At 40.2% G+C, this 17,203-nt stretch overlaps 1 protein-coding gene across 1 annotated transcript in view; it reads left to right on the forward strand.

The window, feature by feature from the left end:
• Positions 1-17,203, forward strand: part of rassf3 (Ras association domain family member 3) — a 63,059-nt gene that overhangs the window by 4,745 nt on the left and 41,111 nt on the right. The window contains exon 2 of the mRNA XM_034133327.1: positions 5,455-5,567. Within this exon, the coding sequence (XP_033989218.1) occupies positions 5,455-5,567 (113 nt within the window). The remainder of the gene's footprint in view (positions 1-5,454; positions 5,568-17,203) is intronic.

The raw sequence follows: 17,203 nt of genomic DNA on the forward strand, positions 1-17,203 counted from the left end.
TATTTTGGTTAAATAACCCAAAAATAAAAGGAAGACTGAATATTATCTGAATTATCTCAACATAAATATTAAATAAAATTAAGAATAAAAACAAATTGATGAAGAAGATCAGATGCAATTACTGTTATTTGACAAATAATTTATCCCAAACTGGGTCCATTTTTAACACAGTTAATTTGAGTGTCTCCATATACTGTATGTAGAGAAAGAGAGTTTCACATTGTGGTTTATCAAAGGATCATTTTAAACCATTGTGCAAAAATACTGGATGGGTGTGTGTGTGTGTGTGTGTGTGTGTGTGTGTGTGTGTGTGTGTGTGTGTGTGTGTGTGTGTGTGTGTGTGTGTGTGTGTGTGTGTGTGTGTGTGTGTGTGTGTGTGTGTGTGTGTGTGTGTGTGTGTGTGTGTGTGTGTGTGTGTGTGTCATCAGCTGCCACAGATGAGTGTGTGTTGTCTTTGGAGCCAAACTGTCACAGCGACTGAGCAAACGGAGGTGGGGGGGGGCAGACAGAGGGTCAGAGTGAGACCGGAGCAGAGCCAGAGGAACATCACAGTGACAGGGAGGTGGGTTTCAGACCTGCATGGAGTCAAATCTGGATTTAAATCAGGTATTCTGATTCTGTAGGAGCAGAAAACACTTAAAAAAGTGTGTGTGTGTTTGAGCTATGGGCTTTGCTAAAAACTTTGGCAAAACTGTGAGGAGGGTGTCAGGATTTTTCTATCGGTTTCCTAAAGTGATGCGGCGCTCCGGACGTCTGGAGGTCGGTCTGCTGTGGAGGAGCTCTGGTGAGTCCTCCGTTAATCCCATCGTCCATGAGTTATTATCGATTCATCTTTATTGTTTAAGTCTAGAAATGGACAGAAAATATTGATTAGTGTTTCCCAAAAAACAGGATGACGTCCTCATATGTCCACAAATCAAATATATTACATTTACTCTAAGCTGGAATCAGAGTAATTTGACATTACAAATTCTACTCAAACTTAAATTGTTACATTTTTCAAAATCCTCAAACTTATTTAATCGTCGGCGGTTACTTTCATATTTGCCACATTGAAAATATAATCTTTGGAACACCAGTTTTAACCATATTAAAAAGGTAAAGTTGTGAAGTTTTATGATTTTTACTTTACTGTACTGTATTGGTACATGTTCATATATAAAGCCATGTTGGGTAAACTCCCATCTTATATCTGCTCTCTGATCACACAGAGAGTTGCAGGTAGCTATTGCCTGAGATCACATGATGTGGTCTTGTTACATGTGCTAAGTGCAAGGACTGACTTAGGTACGAAAGCTTTTATGTGCGCAGCTCCTCTTGCTTGGAACAGTCTTCAAAAAGAATTGAAACTGAGCAATTTGGTTCCACTGCCTGTTTTTAAAGCTCTGACAGGTGAAATGCTCTTTGATACTGTTGGTACTTGTAAATGTCGATAGGTATGTAAATGTAGCCCTGTATATATATGATGTCCTTTATTGTTTTATGTTTCATGTGTAACCTACTTGCTGCAGGTCTCCCTTAAATTAATGATCTCAATGGGACCTACCTGGTTAAATAAAGGTTTGAAATGAAATGAAAATTCTTGATCATTCTTTAAAAACTATTCAAACGTATGAAATAATTGGCGGTTATTTTAGAAGACTATTTTTATTTGTATTCATCTAGAGTAGACAAATTGCTCTTTGCAGCTTCAGTTTTTCAGTTTTTTTTCAGTTTTTTTATTTATCATCAAAAAAATACTTATTAAAGGTGTGGGGTATGTAATTTATTTCAGAAACACTTTTTGTTATATTCCATGGAATGCTCTTAACATCCCGATAGCAATGAATATCTTAAGTGCTTTGACAATAAATACATAAAAAAAAAGAAAAAAAAGAAAGAAAAGAAATGTCATCTGTGGAAGCTGTAGTACTGTAAAAAGCACGACCAATCATTTTAGCCGGCCCGGCTAAAATGACTGGATGGCCTACCTGCCTGTCAGCCTTCCATCTGTGCACAAACTTATCTCGTGCCCTCATTGGTCATGTGCGCGTTCGTGTGTGTTGGAGGAGGGGCTCTGTGAGGAAGTGGCAGATTTTTTCCGGCTGTGTATTTTCAAATTCTAGCGCACTCGAGCTGGTTTCTCCAAAATTACCTAACCCACCTTTAATTATTTAAAAACTGTGATTTAATAGTTTACCAATTTAATCTCTACATCTCTAGTCCTGAGTGTGTTCAGGAAATAATATTGGGCTAAACTTCTCACACATTGCACACATTTTGTCTGCAGCTAAGTCAAGTAAAAGTAAAGAAGTAAAAAGAAAGAACATTTTAGCATATTTGAAAGAAACAGAAAAGAACAGATGGTCGCTGTAATCAGCACACACCTGTTCTCACACACACACACACACACACACACACACACAACACACACACACACACACACGTGCACACACACACACACACACACACACACACACACACACACACACACACACACACACACACACACACGTACGTACACAAACACCCCTGTCATACAGTAGAATGTTGTTATACTTGAATTTACTCGTAATTGCAATCTGCATGGATGCTAAACACGATAATTTGTCAGCAGAGTTTTTGCTGTTAAATAACTTTTCGTGATTCCACAAAATTACATGTGATCAAAAAATTATACTCAATGCTTAAATTAATAAATGTCTCAGCATCAACCCAGTATTTACTTTCATCCGCCATGTTATCCAGAAGTTACATTTTTTCGGATTATTCCAACACCACATGAATGCAGCATCATGCCTGGTCGACTGCTCTGTAAACAGGATGCTGTAACGTGGCACCCACAGATAGAAAATAATGTGTTTTATAAGTGAGTCACTATAATAACCTATACCTAACAAACTTTCAACTCATGGATCTGTTATTTGAATTGACACTTTATAGCTGGTTATTCATATAAAACAACACATATCCCCGAAGTTGTCGTACGATTTTACATTTTAAACCTCAAAAATCCTTTGACCGAGCCTCTGAATCACACTACCTTTAGGGGTCTGGCTTTGACCTTTGACCTCAGGGCAGCGGGGTGAAGCAGTGTGTGTTTCAGCAGGTGTGTGTTAAAGTAGCTAACGGCTCATTGTGTTTCCCTCTGCACACACAGACCTGATTAGAGTTCCTGTGCCAAAAATAAAAAAGAGTTTCACACACAGGAGAAAGAAAACTGAGTCTGCCCAGTCTGTGATTCCTGACCTCTGACCTCTGAGCCTTCACAATAAGAGTGCTCTGTGTCGTGGCACAGATCAAGTCTGGTTTTCTGGCTCCTCAGGCAATTTGTAAATCCACCAGAACTTAATAGAAACCACTTTAGTTTCATACAATCGTACTCATCAAATAGCAACACATATATGTTTAACACACGATACATTCAGTTTGAAAAGCACACAAAACTAACTAGTTTTAACAAAACATTTGACTTAATTTCAAACTGATTCTCAGGATTGTATATTTTTTAGCACCTTTAGTTTTTCTGAAATTTGACATGTTATTTGTGTATTCTATTCAAACATCACTAAAATCACTCTTTACTCATTGGTATGGAAGATGTTATACAAACTGTACATGCAATCTCTACAGTAGAAGCATGAAAGGTTAAAGAGTTTGTGTCCGACTTTCCTCTGATTGAGTGGGATCGATTGTGGGAGTCTGGGAAAAGCTTTTAGCCCTGAGACAGCAGAGAGAGGGGGAGAAAGGGGGAGACAGAGAGGAAGAGAAGAGGGAAATAAAGCAACAGAAATAAAGGCAAGGAGGACGAAGAACACAAATAATTTTAAATAAGGTAGTACTGTAATCTTTCTGAGATTCCTGATGTTATGTTCAGAAAACAGGAACAATCAGCATACATTTCTGCAGGGATTAGTCAGATTCATTAACTCAAATGAAAGTAGTATGTCGACAATGTAAAAATACTCTGTTGTGAGTCAAATTACTACTGTTTTATAGAAAAATCAAGACAACACAGTACCAAAAGTAAAAGAACGTATAGTGCAGAATGGCTGCTGTCAGATTTACTTACGTGAGTTTGCATACCTTTGTTGTTACGTCGTTAAAATATTTCTCTCCAAAATAAAATATGCATGCTGGGATGGATTAATGTAGACGGATGTTGCTGTGTGGATCAAGTTCATTGTGAAGAGGATGAATGGAGTCAGGAAACTGGGGAGACACAGGGAGATAACCCACTACGTAACACAGAGAGCGAGAGAGTATAACTGAGTCAGCAGTCCCCCCCCCCTCCTGTGTGTGTGTCCATCACTGCGGCCTCCATTTGACTGTTAAATCCCCACTCAGCACAACACACACACACACACACACACACACTCTCTGAAACAGAGAGAGAAGGCTCCACGCAAATCAGCATCAGGAGTCTGATATGCAGCAGAAACGCCCGAGAGACTCTGAGGAACACTGCAGGGAGAGAGGGATTTACTCCTGAGTGTGTGTGGGGGAAGTTGTGTGTGTGTGAGCGGAGGATGTGTGTGTGAGATGAAGATGGGAGATGGGAGCGGCCATGTGCAAACTGTCGGATAAAGTGGGACAGCACGTGAAAAAGAGGTCACCAGGTAGGGAACGAGGAGAGAGTTTCATAGTGGTGTGTGTGTGTGTGTGTGTTTGTTTTTGTGTGTGTGTGTGTGTGTGTGTGTGTGTGTGTGTGTGTGTGTGTGTGTGTGTGTGTGTGTGTGTGTGTGTGTGTGTGTGTGTGTGTGTGTGTGTGTGTGCCAGTGATGGAATGTAACTACCTACATTTACTTGTTGTAAGTGTTGTAAACTTGAGGTACTATTCTCTCTTCATTTAACTTAATACTTCTTCTTCTCTTAAATTCAAAGGGACATTTTTTTTACTGACATTTAGTTATCAACCAAACTAGACAAAAGTGTATACCAGAACAACTTGGTCAACTAATCAAATAGCAGATTTTGAGAGAATTATTAAGCATTATTAAACATTTAACATGTTGCTCTTACATTTTCAATAGGGGATTTATATTGTAATTTTGTATATTTTACAGTTATGAGTACTTTTACATTAGCCATTGATCTGTGTACTCTTACAAGTGTGTTTGCAGCTCTGATATGTTTGTACTTATAACCAAATATATATGTGAAAAGCTTCTTGAAAGTAATTCTAAATACTATAGGAATTCATTAAAAAAAACGTTCACATTTTAAATCTCAGTATTTAATGTTGTGTATCACATCCTGAGAGACTTTATTTTGACCCATTTTCCTCCATAAGACAATTTGCATACTGTTGAATCTAATTTGCAAGCTTTATCTCTGACCTCCACTGACATGCTGTGGATATCAGAGGAGTATTTGAATATACGTTACACACCCCTGCCTGTGCTTCATGCTTTATTTACTTAGTGTCATTGAAACCACTTCCTGTCTTTCATGGATCACTTCCTGTCTCTGCAGGGTGTAAGTACGAGTGTCACGCTGCCTGTCGGGACCGAGTGTCACTGGACTGTCATCCTGCAGCTTCTCCCTTCAGCCAGGACCAGCTCAACAACAACAACACACTGCTACAAGTGAGGACACACTACACTGGGAGTGTTTGTGTTTGTGTGTGTGTGTGTGTGTGTGTGTGTGTGTGTGTGTGTGTGTGTGTGTGTGTGTGTGTGTGTGTGTGTGTGTGTGTGTGTGTGTGTGTGTGTGTGTGTGTGTGTGTTGTGTGTGTGTGTGTGTGTGTGTGTGTGTGTGTGTGTGTGTGTGTGTGTGTGTGTGTGTGAGAGAGAGCATCTTCCTCATTTCCTGTTTCTTTTTCCCCTATTTTTCATTTGTGAGAAAATGATCAAATGCTTGTGTCTTTATTGAACTTTGCTATCTGGTTAAACTTGGTTAAAATGTCATTCTCAACACATTAATAGTTTAAAACTCAAGAGTGCAATATTGTAATGTATTGCACCGCCACAAGAGGGCGCTGTAGTCAAACATTTTGCCTGCTGGTGAATCATTAGTTCTACTTTTTCATACAGTCTAAAATGGTTCTACCAGAATACAGGCATTGCTCATCCAGCCAAACATATTATAATAACTTTGAAGTATGTTCAGTGTCATCTTAATGAATATTGTCAAGAAGAGAAATGCTCAAAACAATATTTTAAATAGTCAACAATGTGTGGGCATTTATGTATCATATAAATATAGATTAAAAGATCAACATAACAAAATAGATATATCTATACAGTATTAAAATTGAATAAATAGGATAAAATAATAAGAGTAAATAATAATAAAAAATATATACTGTTTTATTTTATTTTTTCGAGTTAACATGTTTTCAAATTCCATTGTTCTTTACTGATACTTTGGACACCAAGTGGGGACACACACCCACAATGCATCACTCATCAAGAATGGCTAGTGTGTGTGTGTGTGTGTGTGTGTGTGTGTGTGTGTGTGTGTGTGTGTGTGTGTGTGTGTGTGTGTGTGTGTGTGTGTGTGTGTGTGTGTGTGTGTGTGTGTGTGTGTGAATATGTGTGCATGAAATTGTGAATATGTGTGTGTGAATATGTGTGTGTGAATATGTGTGTGTGTGTGTGTGTGTGTGTGTGTGTGTGAATATGTGTGTGTGTGAATGTGTGTGTGTATGTGTGTGTGTATGCGCGCTCAGGTTTCATGTGCTGTATGTCCGTGGGTGTTTTCTCTTGGCATGAGGAGCATTAGCTCAGCACATTTCATACCAGTGCTGATCCCACACACACACACAAACACGCACACACACACACACACATCACACCCACACATACACACACACGCACACACACAGATAGTGCTGAGTCGTGCTGAGTACAGTGCTGTGGGTTTTCGTGGCGGCAGTCAATTCATAAAAAGCAATTTTTTGGTGTGTGTGCAGTGGTTTAGAGTGTGTGTGGTCTCAGATCTGTATTGAACTGTACTTCCTATAGGTGGTAGAATCTGACTCTGTGTTTCCCTCAGTTGTTAGTTTTATTATGTATAGATACATGTAGGGTGGAGGTGCTAACACACACACACACACACACACACACACACACACACACACACACACACACACACACACACACACACACACACACACACACACACACACACACACCTGCTGTGTCAGTTATCATAGTGACAGGGCAGCCTGCCAAAGCATTTTCTCTCTTAGTTTGTAATACCCGTGCAGGGGACTCCTTCTGTGTGGGAAAATAGGCAATTACATATAAGTATAATATAAATACAGTTTTAGAGCCAAATCAAAAAAGATACCCCTACTTGGAAAATAAAATGGAATATAACAAGATAAAATAATAATAAAAAACAGATGTAATAATAATGATATTAACAAAAGTCTGTACTTACTGCACAAACTGTGGCAAATGTTTTAACATGGCTTGTGTGTGTGTGTGTGTGTGTGTGTGTGTGTGTGTGTGTGTGTGTGTGTGTGTGTGTGTGTGTGTGTGTGTGTGTGTGTGTGTGTGTGTGTGTGTGTGTGTGTGTGTGTGTGTGTGTGTGTGTGTGTGTGTGTGTGTGTGTGTGTGTGTGTGTGTGTGTGTGTTGGTGACCAGCAGATATAGGCCCCGGCTCCACGGGAACGCATACGGCAAAACGCATCGGAGTAACGCAAACGCAACCGCAAAAAAGCTTCCGCCCACACGCAATATACACCGGATTGTGTCAAGCTCCACGAGACGGCTCCGTTTACATCCAACCTGCTCCAAAAGCTGCAGTACATATGCCGAACCTGTACATGGCGCTGTAACTTCCTCCACAAAAAGCAGCAACTTCCTCCACAAAAGCAGCGAAGAAGAATGGTTGTCATGGCTGCACTTCTGTTTATTCTCCGCGGTGGGGGCCGAGGGAACCGCGCAGAGTTTTTCGCCGGTCAACGTGTGTTAAAGTTTAAATCTTCATGCTTCCTCATGCAGCAGCTGATCCAGTAAGTAAACCCGACAGTAAAAATAAACATATTTATAACTAGTTTAGGTAGTTTGAGAGGTAATTAAAATAGCTAAGGGTGATGATCTGACTTGAAGTGTGTGTTTTGCTCCCGCTGTGATGCAGCTGGAGCTGCGTGTCTCCGTCCTGTCAGATTAGACTTCACTCGCGTTTATGTCCATATCGAGATAAAGATAAATAATCTGAATTCAGTGTGCAGTGTACTTTTGCGGGGGTGAGCAGCAGAGGCGGGGAGAGGCGGGGCTATTGCGTCGTCATTATCAGAAACGGATGACCGTATAGGCGACCACACGGCCCCGTTGGACCCCCCAGAGCGCTCCGTTCCCAGATCTATCCACCTTTGGACTCGTTGTCGTTTGCAGGGTCTGTTTCTACGTTTCCGTTACGGCGTCGTCGAGCTTAAAGGGCTATACGCATGAGAAATATGCGGATTCAACCCGTTTTCGTTCCCGTGGAGCCTAGGCCATAGGTTAGTTGGCACCAAAAAATCTTCTCACCATCCATTAAAGTTTGACGTCAGTGTGTGATGTGAAATCTTGTCGGTGTCAGTGGAGAGACAAACCTCCAACTCTTTATCTAACTACACTGACTATGTGATCAGCAGTCAATTCAATCAGCCTGAAACACAAGAACTCCTGAACTCTGCTAATGTCGGGACAATTACTGAACAGTACATTCAATAATTGTATAGTAAAGTAGGACTGCACGATATATATTATTTTCAGTATCCAGACATCGAGAATGATCTCAAAAACATCGTGCTACAACATTGGGATATTCAATTATTGAAGATTTTTAAATGAATGAAGTTGCTTTTTTTTGGGAAACTCAAACACATCATGCTTTTACTTTTGTTCTATACAAAAAAGTATTTCCATGACTACTCTGCAATTTAAGTCTGTGTGGTATATATTTCCATCCAGCTTAATGAAAACCTTAAAGGCATTATTAGTAGGAGTTCATGTGATTGGCTGAGCTAGAGGGAGAGGCGGTGATTGATTGACGGCGAATAAACCGTGATGGGGTCGACTTCCTGTCTGCTGGGAAACACAAACACAGGAGGAGGGAGTAGGAGAGGAAACAAAGAGGAGAGAGGAGGGAGGGAGGGAGGGAGAGAGGGAGGGAGGAAAGTAAATATGGAGTCCGGTAGAAAGATGGACTCTTTAACGCCAGTGTGTCAGAACCTGATGTCAGAATAAAGACCTTGTGGGATATCAGGAAAACAACTGCTAGAGTTAGTGTACAACTCACATTTATTAAACCATAAGGAGTTTTATTTGGGGATTTTTGCATACATAAACACGGTAAGAGAAATGAAGATGGAACAATTAGAGCAAATATTCAATCAGAAAAATAAATAAATTATTAAAAGTGGAAGAGGAAGAGCCACCACGATTTAGAGGGTCAAAAATACATTGAAAAACCTTTGGCCATAAAAATTGAAATGCCTATTAGGACAATTTCACACACATGTTTAATAGGATTAGATGATACACTGATGTAGCATTTAAAGGTACAAGTATTTTGTATTTCAAGAAAAATACATCATTTTGAAACAAGCCTGAAACTCAGCAGAAGGAGAGCAAAGAGTGAAACGTTTGAATAGTTAGAAAGGTACATTTGAATAAAGGAGGAATGTTAATGTGTTTACCCTCTGAGGTTTTATGGTTGCTCATTAACAGCTATTGGTCCCATGCTGAAACCACAATTAAATACTCACAAGAAAAACCAGCAGGAAGGAAAAAAGTTGTAAAACTTTAGAAAACATATTCCAGTGTGAGAACTTTTCCCTCCTCTTTGTCCAATGTTTAATTTCCAAACTCTCCTTCCCTCTGATTTTCTTTCTTTCTCTCGTTTGTGTCATTTTCTCACGGGGGGCGTGTCTGAAACTCGACCAACAATCAATCACATGAATCTCCCGCCCCGGACACACAAGCACGCGGTTTGATTGGCTAGAGCTTGTACTGGCATATGATTTGATTGGCTGACGCTTCCGTCGAAGCTTCAAAAGTTGAACTTTTCTCAACTTTTGAAGCGAGCAACGCGAAGCGACGGAACCACAATGCAGTTCGGCAAAGCGTGACGTCACCCCATTCAAAGTGAATGGGCAGAAGCGTTGAAGCTTCCACGCACGCCGCCGTGTGGACGGGCCATTACGGTTAGACTGAGGGGTGTTTAAAAGATTTGTAAAGCTTTTTTAAATCAGATTCTGATGTTGTGTAGAATAAACTAGAATAAACTACATATTCATCCCCTTAAAAATGCAGGTGTCCATTATCTCACAGAATCTCTAAAAATAATAATTTAAGGTTTGACAAAAGTTAATTTAAGACAGTGTAGCTCCTTTTTAAATGACCCTGCATCTGACTAACCCCTGCCCCATCTCCTCACCTGTACACAAACATCACCACCATGTGCTTATCATGCCTCTCTTCCTCTTCGTGTATCTCTCTGAATCTTCCTCTTCCTCCAGTCCTCTAATCAGTCTCGTATTTAACACAAGCAACATGGAGGCTTACCTGCAGAAAAAAACTGCGGGGAGAAACATCTAACTTGTTGAGATAAAACATTTTTACATAAAGAAAAATTTCAGGTTTGCAAAAAGAAAGAGAACACATGGAGATACACGCTGAAAGTAACTGAATCAGTCAAAATCCCAAGTGTTAACTACATGTACAGTATTCAGTATTTAAGAAGCTTTTTTCTAAAAGCATTCATGGGAATATATGTAAAACTGTGCACTCAACATACCTCACACTTTGTTTGTATGTAATATTACTGCCTTTCCTAAAAATATTTGATCTGTTTTAGTTTAAAGGGGACCTTTCATGCTAAATGCACTTTTGTACGTCTTTTATACATGAATATGTGTCCCCGGTGTTCCAGGGAACTCACCAAGTGTCAGAAAACACAACCCTCTCTATTTTCCTCCATACCCAAATCTCTAAAAAAGGGGCTGCAACGGATCTGATAAAAACTGATCCAGATTTGAACACTGTCCTGACGTCAGGACGGTGGCGCTACGGCTATTGGGCCAACTCCACCAATCAGGAGGAGACAGCCACGGCCATTGCCGTTCGAAAGCGCTGGAGACGCTGTAGTACATATGCCAGGCCTGTAAGTGGCGCTGTAGTCTGCCACAATAGCAGCGAAGAAGACTTGGTTACCATGGTTACCCTTCTGTTTATTCTCCGCTGTGGCTTTCTTTCTCCCTCCCCGAGGCAAGCGTTTGCTCCCGCTGCTTTAATTCAATGCAATCCCTCCCCGTCGAGGCAAGCACTGTAATTCTCTCCGGTTAGTCCACCAGCAGATGACAAACACCCACCTCTCCGCCTCTTCCAAGGAACGAGGGGACCGTGCGGCAGAGTTTCAGTTTCAGTTTGTTTCGCCGGTCAACATGTCCGTTAAAGTTTAAATCTTCTTTAAATCTACAAAATTAGAAAAGTGCCGGTTAAAGTTCTTCTTTGTTATTTATTGAGCTTTAAAACAAATGAATAACGACTCTATATAATAAAACACGGAGATCTCTTTTTCTCCCCCTCTTCTGACAGCCCAGCAGCTGATCAGAGCACGTCTCCCCTCTCCTGCAGGGGGGCGTGGTCAGCAGAATCAGACCCGTAGACAGCAAACAGCACATAGAGCGAAATGAGGCATGGCTAAAATGCATGATCTGTTTGGTATTTTGAAAACAGAAACGTATAAATATACCTTATATAGGTATGGCCCTAGAATATATCATTTAAATATAGCATGATAGGTTTCCTTTAAATAAACATAACCCTTTGCTGTGATGTAAAATTAAAAGTCTGGACGCATTTGAGGTAGATTTTGTCTATGTTGATAATGGACCAAATGGTAATGTATTTGTGAGTGGCCTCACTTCAAAATCTTCACTTTGTTGTTTTAGCATCTTTTAGCACAATTGACCTATTTTCCACACTTTCCCTTCTCTCATTGCAACATTTTTTTCTGCATCAAGCGGTTTAAGAGCCAGATATATAACTCAAAATGAGCTAAAAGAGAGCGGGTATTAGACTTCAGTCAGTTGTCAGATGGACACAAACAACTGCTGGATGTGCAACAATGTATAAATGCTTCTTTAAACTTCAGACAAACCGCAAGAGTTCATCTAACAGAAACAGTATTGAAATTGACTGCAAAGAAGAGTTTATAAGTTTGCCTCAACAACAAGAACAAAAGAAAACCACAAAGATTTATTGCATTTGAAACCACAAACATATGAAACATGAAAGTCTGAGCTAAGAAAAACTTGCATTTACAGCTTCTTTCCAAAGCCAACACTAATGGTGACACAAAACTTGTACAGACACATTTATAGAGGTTTTTATTATTTCATCCAAACCCTGCATTGTTAAAGAATCTGAGGCAAAACGAGACTGATGGACAGTAGCAGAGATGAATTATATCTGTCAGAATAACACTGTAATCTTTGTGGATTGTGAAGGATTAACTCCCAGTCAGATGCAGGTCTGACAGACAAAAGCTCCCCCACCATCAGCTGTGGAAACAGGACACCAGCCGCCGGCTTAGAGACAGACGAGCCCCGCAGATCTCTTTCAGTTTGGCTGCTAACATGTCCCAACATGGCCGACAGGGCAGCCAATGTGACTTATAGCTGCGGCCAGCTGAGCCCCACCTCTCCTTTGAAGACTGTGTGTTGTGGTGCATTTGTGTTTGGCAGGTTAAAATCATGTTGACATAATAATAACAACAATACAGACACATACTGTACAGCTGAATAATAACCACAGGTGCTAGTTTAAAGATGCAGCTCTACGGGTCAGTTAACACGTGGTAAACGTAAACGGTAAGATGCTTTAATCCTTTTATTCACACCATCAAAACCGGCACGTTCGATGACGATATGGATGAAGTTTCTGTCATTTTTCAGTAAGCCTCACTGGCTAAACCAAATCAATCTAAACAAAGACAAATGGATGTCCAGCAGCGTAAACCCCCCCAGTAGCCCTGCGACTCATTTTATAGACCGTGGCCTATTGGCTAATATTTCAACCAGATGGCTGAAACAGTGTGAACCAAGTCATGTTGAACGGAATGGTTCATTCTTGTCACATTTTGCCTCTCTATAAAGTTTAGTATATTTGACCTTTTTGCGTTTAAAAATGGCCACACAAAAGAAAGGAAACATTGGTGTTGTTGGCAACATGTGAGTGGGGCCACACTTGGTAAAAAGCCAGACTAGGCTTCTAACATCAGTCTATGTTTTAAAGCACAGATTTCTTCATCCACTTTACAACAGGAATCTTCACATTTACCCACTGGAGATAAATTCTGTGGTGGAAAATGTCAGCTCAGTATGTATTGAGGCACAACACAGGAAACAGTGTTATTCTATACAGTACATGTCTGCAAGTCTGTGGCCACATTTATGACAACTCATCATAAAATAACTCCCAGTTGAATTCAGCGTACGTGTGCAGGAGGGTCTCTGGAGGTAAATTCAACCTAAAATCCAAAGTCATTCGAAGTAATCTTTCTGCGGAGATTGTGGGAAGTTCAAAGGGAAACTGATCTGTATCAGGGTGGGACTCCACAGCAGACCGTGTGTGTCTATGTGTGTGTGTACATTGAATGTTTGTTTGCTCTTATCTTGGTTCCTGTCCTTTATCCAGGCGGACAATCTCAGCCTCAGATACCGACCTTTCGCGCTGAAAGCTCACTGTAAATGACACACATTCACCATTCATGCAGCTGAAACAGACACACTGACCTTATTGTCAGCATAATAAAATAAAACACACACATGCGCCGCCAGCTAAACGCATGCTGACAGGCCTCACATTAAACAAACAGGCAGAGAATACAAAAACAAACCACAAAGAAAGCAGAAGCATTAGTGTATTGTGATAACAAAGCTCATGAAATTCCAAGGCAAACTGTAAAAAAGCTCACTATGATTTCATATTTATCTATACAACGTTTTCATCTATGCTAAAGGTTTGTTTGGGGAGGAGAGACGTCGAAAGGGCGGGGAAAGAAAATCTTATCGCGCCAATAAATCTCTTTGAATTGAATTCAACTGTATGTGTGTGTGTGTGTGTCCCACAGTTCTGTTATTGCGCTGCTGCTGCTGCAAAACAGTTCCCCTCCACTGTGAGTCGAGGCCAGCTGCTTCCCCTTATCCTGTTACTTTTATATAATATCCTGTGAGTCTTTTAATTCAGCATTCAGCGAAAAAAAAGAATATTATTTTTCTTTGAAAGGGCAACTTCCTCCCAGTGACCCCGTGCTCATTAAACTCCCATCAGTGTGAACATTGTTGCTGTAATGTCATTTTGAGCAGGATATACGCTGGGTCTACTGAGGTTAATTTAACTTGTGACTTGGCCCTGTTTTGCTTTTGCCATCTGGGGGCCTTGACATTTTTTTTACATCCATCCTTTCTACACTTTTCCTGCAGAATGAAATGTGCATGCAGGGTCTTGATCCGAGCACACACTTGATCTTTGTATTGGATGTCTCATCCAGCTTATCACAGTCATACAGATTGTAGACGACAACAATGTTTATTTTTCATTGGCCCTATTTATAGCCTGGTATAGCCTATTCAATAAAGTATCTTGAATAGGAATAATACATTAGCCTCACTGCAGGAATGCAAACCCATGTATTGATTGTCTTAGGGCAATTTATTGATATTGTGATATGAGTCTAGTTATCATCCTCAGTTTTGGATATTGTCATTTTGTAATGTGACATAAGTGTTGTTTTTTCCTGGATTTGGAGTTCGCAAGATACTAATGTGACATAAAGATATGGCATAAAGTATTATTTGATGCCAGTACTTTTGTACTTTAACATCAGTATGATTTTTAATGCAGGACTCTGCTTATAACAGGGTATTTTTTACAATGTAGTATTACTGTACTTAAGTTAAAGGTCTAAGTACTTCATCCACTACTGAATTTTATTCTGTTAACTGAAAGTCCAGCTCTTTATAGCTCTTCTCCTCTTCTCCCCCCCCCCCCCCCCCCCCCCCCCTCATTAACCATCAATAGGCGTGTAATGCTGCTCCCCAGCTGCAGTGTAGGCCCGGGGCTGCCCCGTGCTCTCGCTGTCTGTCTGTGATTATGGGATACACCGAGGCTGCGTGTGATCCTCAAACAGGATTCCTCTGCTCTTTGATCACCAGACACTCTGTGTTTTGTCTGTCAGGATGAAATACTGCGTCCCGTAGGGAAAACACAGGACGCTGGGACACAGAAAAACTCACTAAATAATGTTGACATCCCAAAATATACTGCAAAATACCTGCATGCTAATATCTCAAAGGTGCTTTCATGCAACGTGGAGATCAGTTTCACAGACCCTAAGGCAACGTATAGCTCAGGTTGGATATATAACACCTGTAACACCAAAACAAAGGACACACACACACACACACACACACACACACACACACACACACACACACACACACACACACACACACACACACACACACACACACACACACACACACACACGGTTTCCTGTCTCCTCCATTAGCTTCTGCTTAGCGTTTCACAGCACGCATTTGATGTTTACACCCTCAGGCTCTGGCTTTATTCTCTCTTGTAAATTATTAGTCTGAGTGCTCCCAGGTAGTTGATAAATCTTCCTAACAGTGCCTTAAAGGACTTTGATGCAATAAAGAGCCTTTTGGTCTTCATTTAGCATCTGGAGCAGACCTTCACCTGCGTTTCTTATCAGTTTTCTGAATCTTTTGGTGGCCCTTATCAACAGCCATTTCACAACTTAAACTGTTACTTCATCGACTTTATAAATAAAACATTTTGTTGTTTAAGGTTACACATTTTAAAGTGTTGTTTTAAATTATTAAAGTAGTTTCGTGGCACTTTCGTAATTACGATTTAGGTAAAGTACCACCTCCCAACAAAGCTAATCGTTCAGCTGTGAAGCTCACATTCTTCAAAAAGAAACACTCACGGTTGTTCCCACGTTTAAAGTAGTTTTAAAACACACACACCCACCACTACCTATACGCCTACTGCCTTTAATTAGACAACAAACACACACCCACCTGCAGAAAATAACACACACACGCACACACAACATACACACACACACACACACACACACACACACACACACACACACACACACACACACACACACACACACACACACACAGAGGTACCTGCACAAGGTAATACCATCTTTGCTCAGTGAGGTCATGGCAGCCTGAGGGGAAATCTTTTACGCCCGTTCTGTCGTTGGTGGTTCTCTAAAAATGACACATTCTTCAAACTTTGACCTCTGACCTTTGCTCACCTCTCACCTCCCCTCGTCCTAACCTTTCACATTGCGTGACTTCTCAGAAGTAATCAGATATTTAACTTTGATGCTACCTCAGTATTGGCATGAAAATATACTAAAGGTATCAAACGTGAAAGGCCTAGAAAAGAAAATATCCTTATTAACTCAAACATTTGAACTTTCATCTAAATAAGAAAGTAACATGGCTTGATGAATATAATTTGTATGGTAAGATTAAGCTTTAATTCACCTTTATACCTTGTTGATTTGATGTTGCTCTCTATCTCATTTCCCAGGACACATTTGTTAGAGCTGAATTAATGTTTAACCAGACCTTCAGATACCAGGGAGTAAAAATAAACTTCACAGGAGACTAAGAGCATGAGTGGCCTGTTTTATTTCCAACATTTAACCAACTTAACTCCCTATTTGAATAAAAAGCTTAAATAATTTGCTTGCTGGGAGCTTGTGCGGTCCAAAAAGAGTCCCCTTGGTTGTTTTTGGTTGAGAGGAACCTTAAGTAGTCAGTGCTCTAGGTTTTATGTAGGAAACCTTCGGCCCTGCCCCTCCTTTGGTATGCATGTAATGTATAACTAAGTCTGCGGATCAGTAAACCACCGAACCACACCATCGCTCTCTTCTTCAGCTGTAACTCACAGTATTTCATCCCTGCTGTATGACTAGTATTTTTTTCCATCTTTCCTACGGCTGTATTCACATAGTTTATACATAAGAAAATATGAAATAAAAATAAAATAAAAAATAATCATACAGAATCATTTAATCCTTAAATGTAGCCTACTAAAAATTCCCTCTTTTTCATTTTTCCCTAGAAAGCATAAAAAAAAAAGTGTATGCACTGATTCAGTTTTCCAACATTAATAATAAGACATAAAAGTCATTTTTCACTTCTAGCCTTAAACACTTGATGAACACA

This window comes from Trematomus bernacchii, unplaced genomic scaffold (genome assembly GCF_902827165.1).
Source record: "Trematomus bernacchii unplaced genomic scaffold, fTreBer1.1, whole genome shotgun sequence".
NCBI lineage: Eukaryota > Metazoa > Chordata > Actinopteri > Perciformes > Nototheniidae > Trematomus > Trematomus bernacchii.